At 40.1% G+C, this 21916-nt stretch overlaps 1 protein-coding gene and 1 pseudogene across 1 annotated transcript; both read right to left on the minus strand.

Annotated features, from left to right (window-relative positions):
- LOC118241141 overlaps positions 1 to 21916 on the minus strand; it is an 86006-nt pseudogene that overhangs the window by 34154 nt on the left and 29936 nt on the right.
- On the minus strand, positions 1271 to 3438 carry LOC118241172 (stefin-C-like). The gene is made up of 3 exons (XM_035525276.1): positions 3327 to 3438; positions 2832 to 2933; positions 1271 to 1566 (listed from the first exon to the last, which is right to left on the minus strand). The coding sequence occupies exons 1-3, from the start codon at positions 3399 to 3401 to the stop codon at positions 1447 to 1449; spliced, it is 297 nt and encodes a 98-aa protein (XP_035381169.1). The 5' UTR covers positions 3402 to 3438; the 3' UTR covers positions 1271 to 1446.

Genomic DNA, 21916 nt, shown 5'->3' on the forward strand with positions numbered 1-21916 from the left:
TGCTGTTGTGCTATTTTCAGGCTGGATTTGTGATATCGTGGTATCAGATCAGTTTCTTCACCCTTATCTGATTGCTGATATCCGATCCTGCATTTTTGCTGATATTTCGATACGTGATATCAGATTTCTATTACAGATCACTTACTACAAAGATTCACAAGTAATTTGGCAGAGTTTCAAGACAATATACAAACAATATAAGATGCCAAACCATTGTTCAAGTGTTTTTATGGTTAGCTGTATTATATTATGTTATTACAATGCTGTCTGTCTGGGTAATGATACAAATGGCTTTGCTTCATTGCTTAACTGTGAGGTATTGATGGTAAGTCTAATGTTCCTAGTTTGTCATTGAAAAAATGCTAATTTATTACAGTTTTAGGTAGAGAGGAGTTCTTGAGAGAGCACCTGGCGAAATGTTAAGGATACAGTAATGAGGCTTAGAGGGAATATAAGAGAGGACCTTATGAGCATCTGAGTGTCATGAGTCACATGTTGATACAGTACATTACAGGGTGTGAAGTCACACACTTTAGGTTTGCAAATATAAATAGGGGAACATTTCAGCAACTTTGCCACACCTACATAAAGCATTTTGGCTCGCTGGGAAGGTTTCACTGAGTGGAGGAACAGATCACTACTGAAGCATCATGTGTTCTTATAAAGGTGGATCGTGGTCCTCATGGCAAGATGTTGATGAAGAAGTGAAGAATATCTGCAGTAAAGTAAGTGTCATCTATTATTATCTTTGCACTGGTTAGTTCAGTATTGTTTGTTTAATTGAGGAATTAACCAGCATAAACATCTTATTAAATAACTTAAATCGCTCCTGAGTTGTTACTTATCTGTCACAAGAAACACAAAACATATTCTTCCATATCACTGCTGCATTGGTCATAGTAATATTATAAGATCTTTAGGGTGTCATTAATATTAGTACATGCTCATTTAAATTAGCTCACTAGCACATGCTTCCTAATAAATTCAGTGCCTATATTAGATTTCATTTATTAGAAAAGCCTCCCATGGATGAAGCTTTATTTGAGGTGGAAAAACAGCACTTAATTCTTTCCTCAGTCATCTCCTCATTTGCTTCAGCCTATTTGTGGATTAGTCAAAAGCAGTTTTATATAGGATCATATTAGTAGGATGATATATTTGTGTAGTATTAGGTAAAATAGTTTATAAAAACACACTTGCATGAGAAAAGTGTTGGAGTGTTTTTATTTATTTATTTCTAAAAACCATAGGCACCAAAAAGCCAGCCAGATCGTTTGATTTTCTATGCATCTCCCCTAGTAACCACAAAACTATGCAGTTAAATCATTCAAATGATCAGTTAAATAAAGAAAAACTGATACAAAATATATGTTTATGAGGCAGCCAAAATGAAAGTCAAATTTTCATAATTTGTAGTGAAAATGCACAGATTATTGTTTATGCTTTTTATGTTTTAATGCTGACAGTGAGCAATGGAAAAACTGCAATTGACATCACATTCAGTTTGACAGGTGCAACATCTTGCCAAACACGCATCTGCAGACAGGTCTGCTTTCCTGTATACAACTAGGGGGAGAGACAGAAAGAAAGAGAGACATTTAAATTTAGAGATTAAAAAACTGAAAGACATTTTTTCCAGTTTAGAAAACTTTCAGTAGGGAAGGCAACTGTTATGTAATAGAACCTCTCTAAAAGAAAAGTTGCTGAAACATATACAGGTGTAACGTTGAACGGTAAGGAGGCGGACACATTTGCGGAGAAGACCGAGATTTATTCAGGGCAAATCCCAGAATCAGAATCAGTAAAACGGTCCAGGGTCACCCCACCAATGCCTGTGGCTATCCCGCAAACCGCCCAGTATGGTCCTGTTCCCGGCATGAGAGACGACGCCTGTCCTGAGCCTGTTCATTTGAATGGTTGTGTGTTTATTTTGTATGGTTGTGTTGGTTTGTACTAGCCTTTGTGTTTCCTAGTCCTGAGTTTTCCTTGCATCTTGTTTTAGCCTGCTTCCCCCATTTGCCTTCATGTGTTTTGGTTTGTTCACCATGTATCCACGTACTCTCCGTGTCGGCTCTTTGACCCTGGAGCGTTATACCAACTCTGATTTTGGATTTGCCCTGAATAGATCTCGCTCTTCTCCGCACATGCGTCCGCCTCCTTACTGCTCGCCGTTACAGCAGGAAACAGATTTTTCACTTGATTATTCTACAGTGTCACAGTTAAAGATACATGTCAATTACATTATCCAGTAATTGAACACTAGCTCAGCTGAACGTTTATCTCCTGGAAAATTATAAATACTAAACAGGACACACAATCTAAAAGAGAGTTTTTGTTTGTTTGTTTACAGTAGACTGCTTGTTTTGTCTCAAACAAATGACCTTTCCTGCTGAAGGTTTGTTTGAAGATATGTAATTTCATTCTTCATCATGACAATCATAAGAATAAATGTTCCCACAGAAAGTTCTAATGTTTTTCCTCTGAATTTCATGCAGTGGACTACAATGACCAAAAAACATGAGGTATTAAAAATAATTACCTAGAGAATATGTAAGCTTTGTAATGATATATGGTATTTTGGATCTTTTAAGATGGGATTGTGTTTATCATACGTTTCCAACACTGTTAAGCACTGTTAGGCATAGATCTTCACTATACTAGTTGTACACATTGCATGACAAGGGCTCAGATACAGGCTACTAATGTATTTAAACTGAATCATAGTGTATTACTACTGTGCAAACTGGCGAAGCAAAAAAAAAAAAGATATCTTAGAAGCCTGACAAACTCAAAAATACAATGGATTCTCAGACTAGTATATATACACATACCACAATATCGTAGTTCATTCCTTTGACAACTTGGCTTCGAAATGTCAGGGGCTCAAAAATTGTAAAGCTTTCTCTAGTCTTCTCCTCAACACATGGCTTTACCTGAAAACAAATATAAGAAAAAAGAATACAAAGTCAGCTCACAGGTTACACTGGGGCATCGTCATACTTTCATCTTTCATACTGAGTATCTGCATTCTTTGATCCCTTTCTTAGTGTGTATTCAATATTCATATTTACATGTGCACATGAGTGCTAGTGAGCTAATTTAAATGAGCATGTACTAATATTAATGACACCCTAAAGATCTTATAATATTACTATGACCAATGCAGCAGTGATATGGAAGAATATGTTTTGTGTTTCTTGTGACAGATAAGTAACAACTCAGGAGCGATTTAAGTTATTTAATAAGATGTTTATGCTGGTTAATTCCTCAATTAAACAAACAATACTGAACTAACCAGTGCAAAGATAATAATAGATGACACTTACTTTACTGCAGATATTCTTCACTTCTTCATCAACATCTTGCCATGAGGACCACGATCCACCTTTATAAGAACACATGATGCTTCAGTAGTGATCTGTTCCTCCACTCAGTGAAACCTTCCCAGCGAGCCAAAATGCTTTATGTAGGTGTGGCAAAGTTGCTGAAATGTTCCCCTATTTATATTTGCAAACCTAAAGGGTGTGACTTCACACCCTGTAATGTACTGTATCAACATGTGACTCATGACACTCAGATGCTCATAAGGTCCTCTCTTATATTCCCTCTAAGCCTCATTACTGTATCCTTAACATTTCGCCAGGTGCTCTCTCAAGAACTCCTCTCTACCTAAAACTGTAATAAATTAGCATTTTTTCAATGACAAACTAGGAACATTAGACTTACCATCAATACCTCACAGTTAAGCAATGAAGCAAAGCCATTTGTATCATTACCCAGACAGACAGCATTGTAATAACATAATATAATACAGCTAACCATAAAAACACTTGAACAATGGTTTGGCATCTTATATTGTTTGTATATTGTCTTGAAACTCTGCCAAATTACTTGTGAATCTTTGTAGTAAGTGATCTGTAATAGAAATCTGATATCACGTATCGAAATATCAGCAAAAATGCAGGATCGGATATCAGCAATCAGATAAGGGTGAAGAAACTGATCCGATACCACGATATCACAAATCCAGCCTGAAAATAGCACAACAGCATTTGGAATAGCGCATTGATTAACAGCCAGATTAGTTTTTGCAGGTCACACATTAACAGCTGGGCCAGTTTGTGCAGTTTATAAACAGCTGTAAATTTTAACTTAAGTGTTTTCATCCCATTAAAAACTATTATATTAATTAAAAACTATTATATTTAAAATATAATAGTTTTTAATGATATTAATTATATTATATTATATTAATTAATTATATTATATTATATTATATTATATTATATGAATTAAAAACTATTATGTTTACATGCAACTATCCATGCACTCAGACACGCATGATTTTCATTACTATCATTTTGATAACCCAGTGCGGGGAATAGGCTACCAACCTTCTAATGAGAGCATTTAAGAGAGACAAAATAGTGTTTTATCACTGTGCACTGCTATATCTCTGACCATTGCGGAAAGTACAGAGAGCAGCCGAAAGCTGACAGAAAGAGAATCAGATAGGCGAAAGAACAAACATACTAATAAAATACTCGCCTTCTCAGAATTCAAGAAGTTCAATACTCTATAGCTTTAGTATATTCAAACCGCATGAAAAAGAGGGAAAAAAACCCCGCTGTTGTCCAGTAGCCTGCTGAGTTCTAAGGTAGACTTGATATTTCAAGAACGATGGTGGAGAATATGCTAACTTCAACTAATGGTTATAGTGCTGTTTTTTCTGTTTTGTTTTTTAAAATAATAACCACCTTGTAAACATTATCAGATTAAATTTCTATTGATTTTAGCATAGCTTAAACACTCGTAGTACCTAAGTACTCGTAGTATTGGTCGTCTCTCTCTCTCTCTGAATGCCTGGTGTGCATTTGTGCTGTAGCGGGTAGATTAGCGATTTACCGCTGAAATTCACAAGAACAGTTATACAAGGTAATTGTAAACACTTTACATAAAATTATTGGGAAAAATGAAACAACACTTACTTTCTCATGAATTCAGTAACTATATTAAATGTTATTTACACTCAGAACCGTTTGATTAGAAAAGCATCCAATGGATGAAGCTTTATTTGAGGACACAAACAACAGTTCATTCTTTTCTGCAAAGATTTAAATTCAGTCATCTCATTTGCTTCTAAGTATCAATGAGAAGCAGTTCATTCATGAAAGAAATCGGTGACTGGTGATGCTACCAAAAAAGGTTACTGGTTATGGGAGGTAGCTCATCCTATTAGACACCTGTATCACACATGAATCCTGATGTCCTGCGCCTTAAGAATATACCTTCATCTGGCCTTTTGTTTTATTTTAATAATAATATGATTTATCTAAGGCTTGTTCACCCTCTTTTGGAGCCTTTTTCTGTCAAGTGAACTATTGAGCTGTAAATGATGAGCTACAGAACTACCAGTCTTGTTAACCAATGGTACTTTTTCCCCAAAGATGAGGTATATATATACCTTAATGTTCATATGATATCTTTTAGAAGAATCGTCTTAGTACAGGTCAGATATTGTTTATGATACGATAAAGAGTGAAGAATGCAAATACACCTATTAAATGTAATTCCTTCCCAGCTAATTGCTGTGGTTACTATGTTGCTATTTTGTTACTAGGTGGTTGTTAACTGGTTGCTAGGTTGCTATGGAGTTTGAAGTGGTTGATAAGTGGTTGCTGTGCTGATACTAGGTAATTGCTAACCTGTAGCTATGGTATCCAAGGTTATTGATGGGGTGGTGATATGTGGTTGCTATAATGTTTCATGTGGTTGCTATGGGGTAGTTGTTCAGGGGCAATTTGGCTGATGGGGTAGTTGTTGTGGGGCATTTGTTTGTGGGGGTTAACTTGTATTAAGGGGTATTTGGTTGTTCGGTATTTAATGCTGAGTGGCATTTAGCTGTTGTGTGGTTGTAGCTGAAGGCTATTAGGCCGATGGGGTAAATGTTGCTGAAGGTTATTTTGCTCTGTAAGGTAATGTTGGTTGAGGGCTAACTGGCACTTGTGTAGTTGTAGTTGGGGGTTATTGGCTTTGTGGTGGTAGTTGCTTTTAAGGGGATATTTGGCTGTGGGGATTCATTTTACTTGAAGGGTAGAAGGCTTTAGACTGATGGGATAGTAGTTGAGGGGATATTTTGGAGTGTGGGTAATTTTGGATACTCAACAAGTGCAGCATCTAAATAACCCCTTAGCTTTAGGGTTTCTCAGTCCTGCTCCATTTTAGGTATGTCTTTGATTGGACATGCAGTTTATCTAGCCAATATCTTATATAAATACAGCTGATAGTTGAGTCATGTTTGTGGGGTAAGGAATTCATTCAAAATGAGATGTGGACAGCTGAGCAGGATCTCCATCCACAAGTACGGAATCAGCATCAGACTGGACAGGAGAAGAAGTTGATCCATTTGGGAAAGAAAAATAAAACAAAACAAAACACGTAGTTATATGTGCATTAGACTGCAACAGGCATAATATAACTACAACTGCAACAGACTCTGACAGGCCTAGCTGTAAGAGTAACTAAAAAAGGAGGAGAACAGACCTGAGGGGCTCCCTGAAATACCAGTACCCCTGATGGGTGGTAAATAATGTGGCTTTTTTTGGAGAACATCATATGCTACTCTTTTTAAGATGCTGTTATTTGAGTGATCGCTTATGCTTGTTTATAGTTTTACTTATGTAGATTTGTCACAACTCTATATGGTAAAGTCTATAAACAGACATATGATGTCACTCAATGTTGTTTTGAAGGGCAGAATATATGACATTCTCCAGACAAAGTCAAATACATTTTAAATTAACACAGGAACAGCACGTAAATGTTCAGTTCCAAAGTTGAGTCAATCCTGAAAAAGCATTACTGAATTCAGTACAGTGGCTTTCTATAATTTATCTTCAGGTATAACATATCATCTTATGATGAAAAATGTATCACAGTTGATCATTCTGAAGCAAAACATTAACCTTTAAAAGGAATCGCTCTTTGAACACTCATATCTAATACAAGGACTGGGTATCTATAAGCCACGTTCATATCTATAAGTCATGTTCATATATGTACAATTCATGTTCAACTATCCAATCCGAATAAATTAGAGAATAAATATGTAGCATTACTAAAACTGTGTTGTTATTTTGCAAATCGTTACTATTAAATTATGCAGAAACACCACTGTTGGTTATGACGCATGGATACATTTGGACCACTGAGCCTATCTAACCAAACAGATTGCTTTGGTTAGCTATTATACAAGATATCCAATCATTATTATCCATTAGGAGCAACAAACAAACTTAATAAACTAATTACTTCATCCATACCATGTTATTATTCATTATAAGACCTGGATTTCCATTGTGTGGCATATACAATTTCCTGATTTGGAAAGGTTACCCACAACAAGCTATGATTCTCTAACCGAGCCAGCTCCCAAGAGCTAATCCCTCAGTTCAAGAAGTCTGGTCATTTCCTTGTCATTAGCCTTCATCGCTTGTGGACTGTCAAAATGAACACTCTCTCTTAGTGCCACCCTGGCGGTTTCATGGTAAATGGATACTCTCTCTTATTGTGCCATCTCAGTGGTTTAAAGAAAGATGGTGCACAATCTCTCAGTGCCCTCCAGTCAGCTTCAGTAGAAAATGGGGACTCTCCCTTAGTGCCATCCAGATGGCTTTATATGCGTGAGCCATTGAGTTGTAAGAACCAGCCATTCTTGGTGGCGACCCACACTTTCTGTCCAGGCTTGAAGCGGGGAGTCGCGCCCTGCTTTCGGTCTGCCTTTTTTTTTGTATGCCAAACTTGTTCACTGCGTGTGCACCACTGCTCGACAGACGGCTGGTCTGACATCGGTGGGTTCCAGGGATAAAGGGGGGCTGGCACCCTAAAACACATTAAAAGGTGTTAGCCCTGTTCCAGCATGACAATGGGAGTTTTGTGCGTATTCGGCTCATGCGAGGTATCCACTCCAGGTCTCTGGATATCACTGGCAGAACAGACGAAGGAATTTTCCCACCTCCTGGTTTACCCTTTCCACTTGGCCATTGGTCTGGGGATTCTGGGGATGGTAACCTGATGTCAGACTTATGGTAATATTTAGTTTCCCCAGCAGTTCCTTCCACAGTCTTGAGGTGAACTGAGCCCCCCTGTCTGAGACAATGTCCTCTGACAGCCTAAACTGCCTGAAGACATGGTGGAAGAGCAAGTCCGATGTCTCCAAGGCCATGGGTAGGCCCTTTAGTGGGACGAACCTAATCATCTTGGAGAAGCAATCCACAATTACCAAGATGGTTGTGTTCCCCTCAGAGGCGGGCAGGTCCGTGACAAAATCTATCAAGATGTGGGTCCAAGGTTGCTGAGGAGTGGGGAGGGGGAGTATCTTACAGGCAGGAGGAGTGCATGGAGTCTTGCTGCCGGCGCAGTCAGTACACAACAAAATGTACCTGACAACGTCCCTGTGCATGGCAGGCCACCACTTGCACTGAACAGTTGCATGGTGCGCGTCGACCCTGGATGTCCAGTCCCCACACAGGTGATAAGGTCCACGCGATGTCTAAGCGGGACATAGAACCGGTTGGGTAGACACTGCGGATGCGGATTTGCGGCCTATATGCTGCGGTCTAGGCTGGTGATTGGAAGCAGGGTAGGTGTTTACTGTGGTCCCTACAGCGAGGGAGCGTGATCCTCCTGCTGGGGGGCCATCCTTCCATGACAGCTTCCTTTTAAAGATTCCTCTTTGCAAAGTATTGCCAAACTTGTATGCATACCAAGCGTTCTCTACTACTGTTGATTTTTCTCGCTACTGACCTCTGTTTGCTCTCCAGACTATGCCTATGTTTACTTTTTGATTGTATGTGGCTGCAACACATTGACCAAAGGTGTACCAGTATGACTCATTCTAAGGAAAAGTGCAAAGTTTGAGCCTCTACATTGCAGAATTACCTATTTTGCTTATAATATTCAACCTTGTGTTTTCATACCTAAATAGGCAGAACAGCATGTCGCATCAACAAAAAGAAATTTACAGACACACATAGTCTAATGTGGCCTGCAAAGTGGCCTGCAAAGTTTGAGCCACTTATGACATTAGGAGGCTCTACAGCGCACAATTATCTACTTTGCATATAATTGTGTGACTTCTATTTACATTTACAGCATTTAGCAGATGCTCTTATCTAGAGCAACTTATAAGAGTGCTTTAACATTTACTCATAGAATACATCCTAGCCAGTACAGTAGGTTAGAGTCCAATATACCAATGAAATAGAATACTGTTGAAATACAGGGATTAATGCTGATTCCTAAAAGTAGAAAAAACAAAAGCGCTCTCTCATACGATGATAACTGCAATAAACAATATGTACTAGAGTTTGTTAGTCAACAAAGGAGCAGTCAACATCAGTACAATAAACAATACCCTACAATAAGTACTAGCTTCAGTTAGTCAACAAGGAGCAGGGTCAGTGGTCATTTAAATATTCCACAAATAGATGGGTCTTCAGTCTGTGTTCGAAGATTGCAAGGGTCTCTTCTGTTCAGACAGCAAGCGAAAGTTCGTGCCACCATCTAGGAGCCAGGACGGAGAATAGTTTTGATGCTTGTCTTCCATGAGACTTAAAGCATGGTATTTCAAGCCAAGCTATACTTGAGGTTCGACGTACTCGTGGCATGGATTGGGGTTTGACCATTTGACATCATGTATGTAGGGGCTGGTCCATTTTTTGGCTTTGTAGACAAGCATCAAGGTTTTAAATCTGATGTGGGCAGCTACTGGAAACCAATGAAGGGAGCACAGCAGTGGGGTGATGTGAACTCTGGAAGATTGAAGCCGAGTCGTACTGTTGCATTATGGACAAGTTGTAGAGGTCTGACGGCTCTTAGAGGAAGACCAGCAATTAGCAAGATGTACTAGTCTAGCTTTGAGATTACAAATCTCAAAATGAACAAATGTAAGGAAATGTAATTCAAATAAACAGAAATTTAAAGACATACATGAAATGATAGTCTAATGTTGCCTGCAAAGTTTGAGCCACTCATGACATCAGGAGGCTGCACAATTACCTGCTCCTATTCTCCCAGACCTCTTTGCAAAGTATTGCCAAACTTACCAAGCATTCTCTTCTACTGTTGATTTTTCTGGCTACTGACCTCTGTTTCCTCCCCAGACTACACCTCACTCCTAGAGCTTCGGTTCACTCTGGACTCTGCCTACCAGTTCTGACCCCTGGATTTGACTGACTACTCTATGCATCGTGATCACCTGGTTAGTAATGGCAATCCTACAAACCCCTCATTCAGTCCCTATCTGTATTGTGAACCCATTATAATCAAAAATCCACCTTCCAATGGGTGGTCATATCATTTTTCCTCACACTCTAGGATTTCTAGGATTGTGCCCTTCTGGACAGAGACTGATGATTTCATTGCTGTGATCTGTTTGAGTCACACCTCCATCTTAGGGGTCACAGCTCTTCTCACCTGTGGGATGACCTTGGTGTTAACCTTCCACAATCTCTCTTTTCTCTCTCTACATGTACTCTATTCTCTCTACATTTTCTTTTAGTCATTGGCATATTTTTTTCAACTTCTCATATTCCTTCCTTTAGATGTTTCCATAATTTGGGACTGCCATATCTATTACCACTGCTGTTTTCTGCATCTTGTACACAATCACAATGTCAGTGACTGCGTCCCTACTGACCTATTTAGTCCTGGGGGAGAGCAGTTAATATGTCCCCCATAACAAACATTTTGCTTGTGAAATGTAGAATAATAATCAGAATAATTTTATATTACATACTTGCAGAGGTATGTACATGATGAATCCCTGTAATGGGGAAGAAAAATATGCCTGAATTTGTTATGAAACAGAGTACATCTTTCCAGTAAACCTGACAAGACCCCCTTTTCCCAAACATGCTGCGAAGCCAGGCAAAGCCTGTTTCTCCAGTGTCTCTGGGTGTTTGAATCTTCTGTTTCATATACTCGATGACTGAAGTATGGTTGTTGTGATTGTCTGGAATAAAGAAACAACACAAAGTCTTGAGAAGTCTTGAGAAGTTTGCAAACACCACCCTTCTCAGCAAGTAGAATATCTAACACAAGCCCATGTTGTATTACTGTGATGTGCATAGCACTTAATTCATCATTCAGCAGTGTTAGGGCTGATTCTGTCTCATTTGCTAGAGCTAATACCTACCATGCTAGTCCATTCATTTTATTAAGCAGGGCCATGGTTCCACCATCAGGCAACAAGGACCACCCTGTCGCCGCCCATGGCCCTGTCCAAGGAGCCCAGAGGTGGTGACCCTGATACCATGCAGGCATTTCACTTGTAAGAAACCTCTTAGATCTGTGTATAGTACCAACCCCCTGGGGTGCATTTTCAATAAATAGGTGGTGAGATGGCACAACAACACTGGATAGCAGCAACCGTACCAGGTCTGAGGCAAGTCATGATATGCATGTCTCCCACTAGTTGAAATGAGCGAGATGTTACAAATAAACTGAATGGTAACATTATTGACATTGGCTCGACACTCGCTTGTAGTACTGTTTAACACCCCTGAGGTTGTAAATTTTGACACTCCCACATGGGCTTAGATGATTGCTTGGACGGGTCCGTACAAGTGACGACATCTGCCCAATAGGGACAACTGCCTTTGCAGGCATACTTATAATTGGCTATTTGTCCTGAAACCGAGGGCACTCTAAACTCATTCCCTGCCCAAACATCACAGTAAAACTGGGCCTGCTGCCCCTCCTGAAATATAATGTGTCAAGTTATTAGCAGCATGAGGCATAGGGTTAGGAATTAGAATGACTGAGATCTATGGCCAGGGAGCCATTGTCATGTGTCATACTATATATCAGTAGAAATTTAACTCCACCTGGGTAACACACCTGACAATAATGCCTATGAGCAAAGATTTGACACAATGGTTTTGCAGGAGGCAAAATCTAGGCATAGCCTGTTTAGGATAGAACCTTTTATTGGTGCCCAGAGTGCAGGTATACCAAATCTTCTCTCTTCCCACCGGGGCTTAGTGGTACTTGAAGCTAGTTGGTAACAAGTATGCCCTTATCTACTGGTCTGACTGACTCCGTTCTTCTGATTCAGATTGTTCAGTTGATTCAGGAACTCTCCTACAGTGACTGGCATGGCCCCCTGTGGTTCTTCCAGTTGTCTGCACTGCTGTGTGTGTAGTAAAATTTTGAGTGGTCCGGTCCACCTAGATTTGTTCCATCTCATTTTTCTGAAGTCCTTGATCACCACCCAGTCTCCGGTCATGTAGGGGTCCTGCTGCTGGAGCTGGTAGCGCTGCTTTCACCTGCTTGTGAATAGATTCAAGAGCACAGGACAGGGTTGCGCAATAGTTCAGCATAGCGTCATCACACATGGGTAGGTCAGATATTCCAGTGTTGTGTTGTCATCTGAACAAAATTTCACATGGGCTTGGTCTGTGTTTTGGGCTAATCTGGAGTCACTTGCATGAGTACTACAGGGAGGACCTTAGTCCATCGTATCCCCATTTTTGCATGTGCCTTGCTCAATTTATTCTTCAAGGAGCCATTTTCCCTCTCTAGTGCTCCTACACTAGCTGGGTGTTAAACACAATGCTGTTTTAGATCTATTCCAAAGAATTTTCCCACCATTTTCAATGCTTCGCTTACAAAGGGTGTACCATTGTCACTAGACATCTTATTAGGTATACCCCATCTTGGAATTATATCTCTCAGAAGTGCTTTTGCAACAGCATCAGAGTCTTGCTTTGCCATTGGGAAAACATCAATCCATTTGGAGAACATATTGACTATTACCAGACAATATTTCTTTTGCTCACTAGATGTCAGTTCTATAAAGTCCATTTATAAATGGTCAAATGTCTTGTCTGGTATAGGGTGTGCTACCTGTTCCACTCTAAAACCACATCCTGCGTTGTGTTGTGCACAAATAACACATTGTTTGCAAATGTTTTGAGAGTAATTAGAAAAACCCTTAGTGAGCCATATTTTGTTTACTTTGGCTACCATCCCCCCTTGTGATACGTGCTTTACCATGAGTCAACTTAGTGAAGAATGGAAACATGCATTTGGGTGAGCATGGACATCCTTGCAGAAATGTCCACATTCTGTTTAAGGATGCATCTGGACTTCTTCCAGAGTGTTTTCTCATCCGCTGTGACTCTCGCTTGGAGTTCTGTTAGCTGTAAGGGAGGGGTCACAAGAAACAGTTTCTTCTTCATTAGAACTGCATTCTTGGCTGCTGCATCTGCTTGTGCATTACCTAGGGGGACTGGATCAGAATTGTTAGTATGAGCTGAACATTTACATTCTGCAATTGCTTTAGGTAGTTGGATGGCTTCCAAGAGGTCAGACACGAGCTGATGATGGGCTATTGGAGTGCCTGAGCTTGTGAGAAATTGGCAGTGTTTCCAGATGGCGCCAAAATCGTGAGTTATGCCAAAGGCATATCTGCTGTCAGTGTATATGGTGGCTGAGTGATCCTTAGCTATTTTAGATGCTTCTATTAGTGAATGGAGCTCAGCTTCTTGTGAAGCGAGATCTGATGGGAGAGGTGCTGATTTCAACACCTTGTGATCTGTGACTACTGCATAGCCCACATTGTTTTTACTAGTGTCTGGATCTCTGGATGCTGACCCATCTACATACAAATCAAAACAGGGATCTGGAGGGGTTCATCCGTCAGATCATTCCTAGGAGAGCATAAGTGGTTAGTTAATGAGACACAGTCATTGGGCTCCCCATCATCCTCTGTTGGAAGTAATGTAGCAGGGTTAAGTACAGTACAGCGCTTCACTATGATGTTAGGCATGTCTAGTAAGACTGTATTGTATATAAGCCACCTCTTTGTCAACAAGTGTGATGTATTTCGTTCCAGCAGAAGCAGAGAGATGGCCTGAGGAACTAAGAGAGTCAAGTCATAATATCCTACAGTATCTCTGGAGGCTGCCACTGCCTTTTCTGCTGTGGCCACTGCTCTGAGGCACACCAGAAGACCAGTTGCTACCAGGTCCAAATTGCTTGAAAAGTAGGCCACTGCTCTCAGCCTGTCCCTGTGTTTCTGCAAAAGAACAGAAGTCATACAACTTTTTTTTTCCTCAACAGTTTGTACAAATGGATTACTAGGATCAGGTAAGCCTAACATAGGAGTTCTCTGTAGAGTTTCTTTTAGTTCTTCAAAAGCTTTACTTGCTTTCTTGGACCAGGTGACTTGTAAGGATGCGCTGAGTGAAGTGCCATGCACCATCTCTTTAATAGGAGCTTCCAGGATGGATTAGTTAGGAATGAAATTCCTGCAGTAAGAACACATGCCCAAGAAAGATAGTACTTGTTTTACCTGTGACAGGCTTGGGAATCTTTTGAATAGCTGACACACTTTTGCCTTCCCCCATGATGTCATGACTTAAAAATGCACCTCTTGTTCTACAAACTGCAGTCTGGATAGGGTAACTTTGTGGCCCACTTTAGCGAGGTGCTGCAACAATGCCACAGTATCATCTTCACATTTTCACTTTTGTGGGAGAACAGATTATGAGGTCGTCAACGTATTGGAGGATGGCCGACACTGGCATCAGTTTCAAGGGGCTCAAACAGTCTCTGAACATTTGGTTATAAATGATTGGGGATTCACAATACCCCTGGCACAGTCATGTAAAGGTGTATGGCTTCCCATCATACCATGAATGCAAACCAGCACTGGCTGTCTTTGTGAACTGGGATGCTGCATTTAGCTAGCCCCACCTCAGAAAACCACTTGCTATCAGCAGGGTCCTGCCCTAAAATCATGTATGGGTTTGGAATGTCAAGTGCTCTTGGAATTACAGCTGCATTGACTGCTTGCAAGTCCTGTACAAACCTCCATTCTTCTGGTTGTTGTGGTTTTCTAGCTTTCTTTACAGGGAAGAGAGGTGTACACATCGGCGAGTCTGGACAGGGGACAATTACTCTGGCTTTCACCAGTGAGATAAACACGGGTCTAATGCCTTCAATGGCCTCTGTCTTCAGTGGATACTGGGTTTGTCTTGGCCTAAAATCAGATTTTGGTGTAATCACCACTGAGTCTACTTCTTTACTTAAGCCCACATCATGTTTTCCTTGTGCCCACACTGATTCTGGAACTTCTTGGAGTCTGGGATGAATTTCAGCTGCCATGGTTAATTCTGAAACAGAAACAAATACTTCCATGCTGCACTTGTCACAAGAGGTTAGTACAATGCTGCGCTTAACATGTACACATGAGGCATGACCTTGTTTAAAGGCCCCCAGAGATGCATTATACAAGAAGGAGGGGTCTTTTGTGGAGACCCAACCACTTCTTGTGTTTGAGCATTTCAGAACCCAGTGGCCTATATCCTTCTAATCCCTATCGGACGACTTAGTCAGAGAAATGTGGGGTTTGCAGCCCATTATATTAAAAAAATTAATAAATAAAAATAATCAGCTTGACAACAGCCATGATGATGGATGTTTTTGTTAGCTAAAAGTAGCCTTAATGGTACCGCATACCCCGGGCAGCCGTCAGTGCATCTAGTTAGCTGAACTTGTATGGCACAGTAATGGGCAGAGCAGAATGTGATTGTCAGATTCAATCGTTCTCTAATGTGGGAGTCTTTAAACAAACGTCTTTCATACTTCTCATCCTGCACCTCATGGAAGTGTCTGGTGCAGTGCAGGCAGTCTGCAAACATGTAATCAGTGTTGTTCGGTGATGTATGGCTGCGGGCAGTGATAAGCATTTCTTCACACACACACGCGAGTTATCTTATCGGGGCAGAGTTTCCAAACATACACATATAGGGGTTCCCCTGGGTTATACATGACTCCATGAGGCTCCCCTGTGGTGACTGTAATACATTCTGGGGAAGAAGAAAGAGTTAGGTGCAATCAGGTCATGCCCCAATAAATTGACAATGTTTAGATATTAGCAAGGAGTGGGTAGTGTGCGTCCCACTCTCAGTTTGACACTGCAAACTTTCAGTTTTGTGGTTGAATGACCCATGACACCCACTGTCTGAATTGTTTTATTAGTGAGACCTGGTACTTTCTTCAACGCCCCCTGTTGTATGACTGAATGTCCTGCCCCTGAGTCTGCTAAAAATGTCAACAATTCCCCATCAATAGTTAATGGTATGCACGATAATTGGTTATAGGGTGTACAGGCATAACAAACAATAGGATATTTCTGATGGTTTAACTACATTATTATCAACCTTTCCTTCTTTGGGCATTTGGGGCTTGTCTTCTGTTCTACATTTGTGCACTTTGTGGTGTGTATCATGACTAATGTGAGCTAACTGATTTTACTGGTGTTGTGTGTTACCTCCCCTGCTCCCAGTGGAGGGCCCCTCGCTGCCCTCCACCCATCAGTCTGCTTGGTCTTGTCTGGAGACTGGGCTGTTTCTTCCTCTTTCTTAGCACAGTTTTTAAGTGTCCAAAGCTCCCGCAGGTAAAACAGGCCCCTCTCTGTCCCCTGACTCATATCCTCCTCTCCCCCTACCTCTCCCTCTTCCTCTTGACCTTGTGAATCAGCTCTCATGGGACTGCTTGGCATGGACCCTTCATTATGCCTCATCTCCTCCGCATGATAAGCTGTCCCAGAGTATGAATGTGGCGGGGAGAGTAGGGGTGATCTTTGCAGTTTGAGGTAGATCTGACATGCCTGATGTGTAAGGGGGAGGCTCCTGGACTTGGGAAAGGTTTGGATAGAGTGATGAGACTCCTCCCTCAGCTGTTGATTGGTACACAAGCAGAAGTAGTTGCACATTCTGTGGTGGCTTTCGTCTTGGCAGTACAGGTGCGGCGGAGTCCAGGTCGGGGTCCCTCTGTAACTTTAGACACTAAGAAGAGGGTGAGATGCCTGCCTGTCTCCTCTCTCTTTTATGTGCCTCCATCTATCAGACCCCAAACACCTTCCAGTCTGCGAAAAACACTTTATCTACCCCAACTTTCTTCTCACTTTGAGTTGTTCTATCTGTCTAGTGATCAGACTTCCTCTATCTGGGAACACACAGTCTTCAATCCACATGTTAAACTGTGCTCAACATTCTTCTCCTTAATTGAGCATCATGAACTGAATATTTGGACTGACAAAAGAACACCCTGTTCTCTTTATCTCATATATGATGGGGGGCGGCAGTGGATCCTGACCGTTAACTTTTAGAGTTGGTTCATTGGCTTTTTTCTTGATTTTTATTATGATTATGATTCCCACTATCAGCAATAGTAATCAATAGTAATAATTAATAACAATAATATATATATATATATTTTTTTCATGTATATATATATATATATATATATATATATATATAAGCCTCACACAATACACTTTACTAAACAGCAAAAACGACCATCAGAAACACAATACAAAATATGTTTGGCAGTATGTGTCTGTTACGAATGCTCGTCAGACTGTTCCATGTGCACCGGCGCATCTTCACTAAACACAAATACTCATCAGTATAAGGTTCCTAGTTTGCCACCTCAACTATGTGAACAGCTGTGACCATCATCACAGTACAATGAACACTCACTGACTATCTCTTATTGTCTTTTGAGATTAACTCCTATAATCTCTCGGAATGATCTCTTATAATTCCTTGTTCACTGTCTCAGCTCTGACGAACATCTGCAACCACATACACTACTATACTCAATACTCAATCTGCCAACTTGTGTTTCGTACTATTAAAAATTAAAATCATCACTTTGTTGTTCTTTGTTCTTAATATGTTAAAAAAACAATCTGTTGAAAGTCTGAGTGCACTATGAACTTTGACAGAGCCTGACATTCAGTAATATACTGACATTCAGTAATATTTAAATGTATAGTTTTACCCTCAGATGATGCATATGAACAATCTGGTATAAAGTGTTTGAGGGTGGTGCTGATTGGGAAGACAGGAAATGGGGAGAGTGCAACAGGAAACACCATCCTGGGGAAACAGGAATTTATATCTCAAGCCAGTAGAGATTCAGTAACAATGGTTTGCCAGAAAGGAGTTGGTGAAGGTCAGGGGAAAAAGATCACTGTTTTCGACAGTTTAGGCCTTTTTGACACCACACTGTGAAATGAACATTTGCAGTAGGAAATTATGAAGTGCATCTCTTTGTTATCTCCTGCTCCCCATGTGTTCATCATTGTGTTGCCTGTGGGAAGGATTACAAAGGAAGAGCTGGACATAATGGACCTGATTAACAAGGTCTTTGGCCCAAAGGCTGCAATGCTCACTATAATTCTGTTCACTAGAGGAGATGACATAGAAGTGTCAATACAGGAATACATTCAAAAAAGTAAGAATGCCCAGACTAAGAAGCTGGTCAGAGACTGCAGACATAGTTTCTTGTCTTTAATAACAAAGAAAAGAATGACCGCATGCAAGTTTCTACACTTTTTCCAATGATAGAACCAGTGATCAACTTACAAGCCAATACTTCACAAACAGTATGTTCGAAGATGCAGAAATGTCAATAATAAAGAAAGTTGAAGAAATTTTGAAAGAGAGAGAGAGATTCAGGCTGAGGTGGAAGTAATAAAGGCTAAATACCACAGAGAACTGGAGCAGATGAAGAAGAGTCTGGAGGAAGAAAAACTAAAAGCTGATGAAGAAAAACAGCAAACAGAAAAGAAGTTAACGGAAAAGATGGAAGCGCTCAGAAAAGTTTGAAGGAAAAGATGAACTAGAGAAGAAGCAATGGCAGACAGAAGACTTTGAAGGGTCAGAGGAGGAAAAAAAAGCAAATGGAAAATGGCACCAGGAAATTGAAGAGTTGGAAAGACAGAATACAAAGCAGAGAGCTGAATTTGAAAAACAACTGGAGGTGAAAGAGGAAGATCATATAAAGAGAGAAGATGGATACAGAAAAGATAAGGAAAATCTCAAAAATGAGCAAAGGTGCTATGGAGAACTGAAGAAAAAGCAAGATGAAGACCTTAGAAGGAGAGATTTAGAGGAAAACAGATGGAGAGAAGAGAGAGAGAGATGTAGTTGGGAGCAAAGAATAAAACAGGCTGAACATGACAGAAAAGAGATTAAAGCAAGCAAAAAAGAGTATGAGGAAAAGAAACATGTGATGGAAGAGCAGATGAGAACAATCTGTGAGCAGCTGGAGCATAAGAGGAAGGAGGAATGGGAGAGAAGAAGGCATGAGTATGATCAGAGAACCGTAGAGGTACGAGAGAGTCTGTTTGGAATTAGAGAGGAAATAGTGAGAGAACAACATGAAGACATTAAGAGAAGTGAGCAAGCAGAAAGAGCTAGGAAAGAGAGAGAGGCAAGAGAGCGTGAGGATATGGAGAGGAATTTTGATCAGGAAATGAGAGCAATGAATTAGAAGTATGAGGATGAAACCAGAAGTAGACTGAGGAGCTTAATGTCTTCAAAGGTCAAAATAAACACAACCAGGAGATGGTGGAAGAACATCAAAAGCTATATGAAATATTGAAAAAACTACCGTTTCTTGGATGGACAAAGTCATAAGGAAATTTAGAAACTAAGAAAGGAAACTGATGAACTGAAAAAGAAATAAAATATTCTTTAAATATAAAGCATGTGAATAATTGCCAAATAGGTAATTGTGTGCTGTAGAGCCTCCCAATGTCATAACTGGTTCAATCTCTGCAGGCAACATCAGGCTATCATTACATGTATGTCTGTAAATTTCTGTGTTGATATGAATTACTTTTCCTGACTTCTGCCCTTTAAGGTAATTGTGCACTGTACAGCCTCCCGATGTCATAACTGGCTCAGTCTTTGCAGGCAATTATCATTACATGTGTGTCTGTAGATTTCTGTTTTTGAAATATTGCTCCTGACTTCTGCCCATTGAGGTATGAAAACACAAGGCTTACGATTATAAGCAAAATAGTTAATTCTGCACTGTAGAGCCCCCCAGTAACGGATTTAGCTGAAACTTTGCTGTTTTCCTCAGAATGGTAATTTGACTACATGTTTCCATTTTGGTCTATGACAGTGTATCAGTGATATGACTCAGAAAAGTGATACTGGTACCCATTTGATCAATGTGTTGGAACCACATACAGTCAATTATTTAATTTCAGACTCTAAAGATTATTTCAAGACCTGAACTGATGTGAATGAAAAAAAAAATCTAGTTCAAAAAATGCAAATTTTATACAATAATGAATTTGACAGAACTAAACATTTTTGAAAAACACTTGCATTTGGCAAGTTGTTTGGACACCTGAAAGGAATCATCTGAATCCAGGTGTACTGTATTTTCCTAAGTGAATACATGTTGGAGCTTGCCAAGTTAATAAAAATGTATAGACATATAAATGTATAGATTACTATATCCCCTGCCCTCCATCCAGTCAGTAAAGGTTTTAAAATGTATACAATAACAATTTGCATATAACGTGAAAAGCTGGTTACTGAGTTTTTGATGATGGTCTAAAATGTAACTGTTCAGTGCTGCTCTATTGTTTGTTGCACCACACTGCCTTAGAACTAATGTTTTTGTATGGAATTAACTTCCAGTGACAGTTACAATTAGTTAGTTCTGACTGAGTGAAAGCTTATATGCATGTGTCTGGTTACATCACTTTTGTGAATGTTTGGTGAAAACACTCTGTCTCTTTGCAACTGTCCCTTTGCAACCAAGATAAGAACTGTACTTTGCTGCTGTAATAGCCTGCAATGATTACACAATAATATGACTGCAAGTACACATAGGTAGCCCTGTTTACTGTGCTGTTCTATATAGTAGAACATATAGTATAGTATTGTAGTATAACTCCATTAAAGATAGTTATCTCTTTATTCTACAGTTTCAATTTGCCAGTAATTGAATTAACCTTCCAAAAGTAACTTGGTCTTTTTCAGCTGTTGCTGTAGTAGTTTTAATAGTTTTGATCAGTTTCAAACACATTCTGTGGTCATTAAATATCAACCCCTCAGTCAGATATCAAGTACTGCAGGTTATCTGGAGAACATCTAGAACAACTGCCTTTTGATCTCTGTATTCAATCTAAAACATCTCTTAAGACCTGGAAAAAACACTTCAGGGCTCAAGAACACCGCAATCTGACCGAGGTTCCTGACATGGATCTGAATGCATCTCACCATTAACTCTTACTCTGTCTGGGAGCTGGTACTGGTACATCACCTTGGGGAGTCACTGTAGGCCTAGCATCACACTCCACATCTAACGGCTTTGTATGGTCCCCATCAAACTGGTAAGACTCAGAGGGTTCTAGTATAGTTTGAGCATCACACTCAATACTTAGTGACCCTGCACAGCCAGCTGCAGCCTGATTAGACTGAAAAGGCTCTGACCCACACTCTACCTCCAAATGCATAGGTTTCATGTTTAGCTCTTCTAATTCTAGCATCTTGGGATCATTTACTGTCCCAAGTACTAAGCACAAAAACTTTCAGCAGTTTTGTGAAATGTGGAATAATAATCAGAATATAATGTTTTCTACTTTTATATTATATACTTATACAATATAACACTCTATTTCCATGTTTCATAATGTGACTTGAGAGGAAAAGATGAACTGAAGTATGCATGTGTGTGAGGACAAGCAGTCTTGGGCAGCAGGAGAGTGCACTCAGTGTGTTTGTCTGCGTGTGTGCATGTGTTTGTGTGTGTGTGTATGTGTGTGTGTGTGTGTGCTGAGCCCTTTGAGATCTGGGAGGAATGAGGTAAACATATTCCATGATGCAAAAAAATGCTAGTGAAACTTACTAATAGTGCCAGCTCATACCAAACTCAAAGTACATATCTAAGAGCAATATGTGTTAATGCCAACAAGTGTAGCCATTACTGAGGTCAGTCTGACCCGATACATGAGTCTTATCGGCTATAGCTACATCACCCAGCTCACCAGCTGATAGCCAATGAGGAGAAAGTGTGAGCAAGAGAGAAT

Source organism: Electrophorus electricus, chromosome 4 (genome assembly GCF_013358815.1).
Source record: "Electrophorus electricus isolate fEleEle1 chromosome 4, fEleEle1.pri, whole genome shotgun sequence".
In the NCBI taxonomy this organism is placed as follows: domain Eukaryota; kingdom Metazoa; phylum Chordata; class Actinopteri; order Gymnotiformes; family Gymnotidae; genus Electrophorus; species Electrophorus electricus.

Bases quoted from the DNA above. Each gene is read 5' to 3' on its own strand.
- LOC118241172 (XM_035525276.1), bottom strand. From the start codon at position 3,401: ATGTGTTCTTATAAAGGTGGATCGTGGTCCTCATGGCAAGATGTTGAT. The intron at 2,934-3,326 runs GTAAGTGTCATC...ATTTGTTTTCAG, and splicing joins TGAAGAATATCTGCAGTAAA to GTAAAGCCATGTGTTGAGGA. The intron at 1,567-2,831 runs GTATGTGTATAT...CTCTCCCCCTAG, and splicing joins GAATGAACTACGATATTGTG to TTGTATACAGGAAAGCAGAC.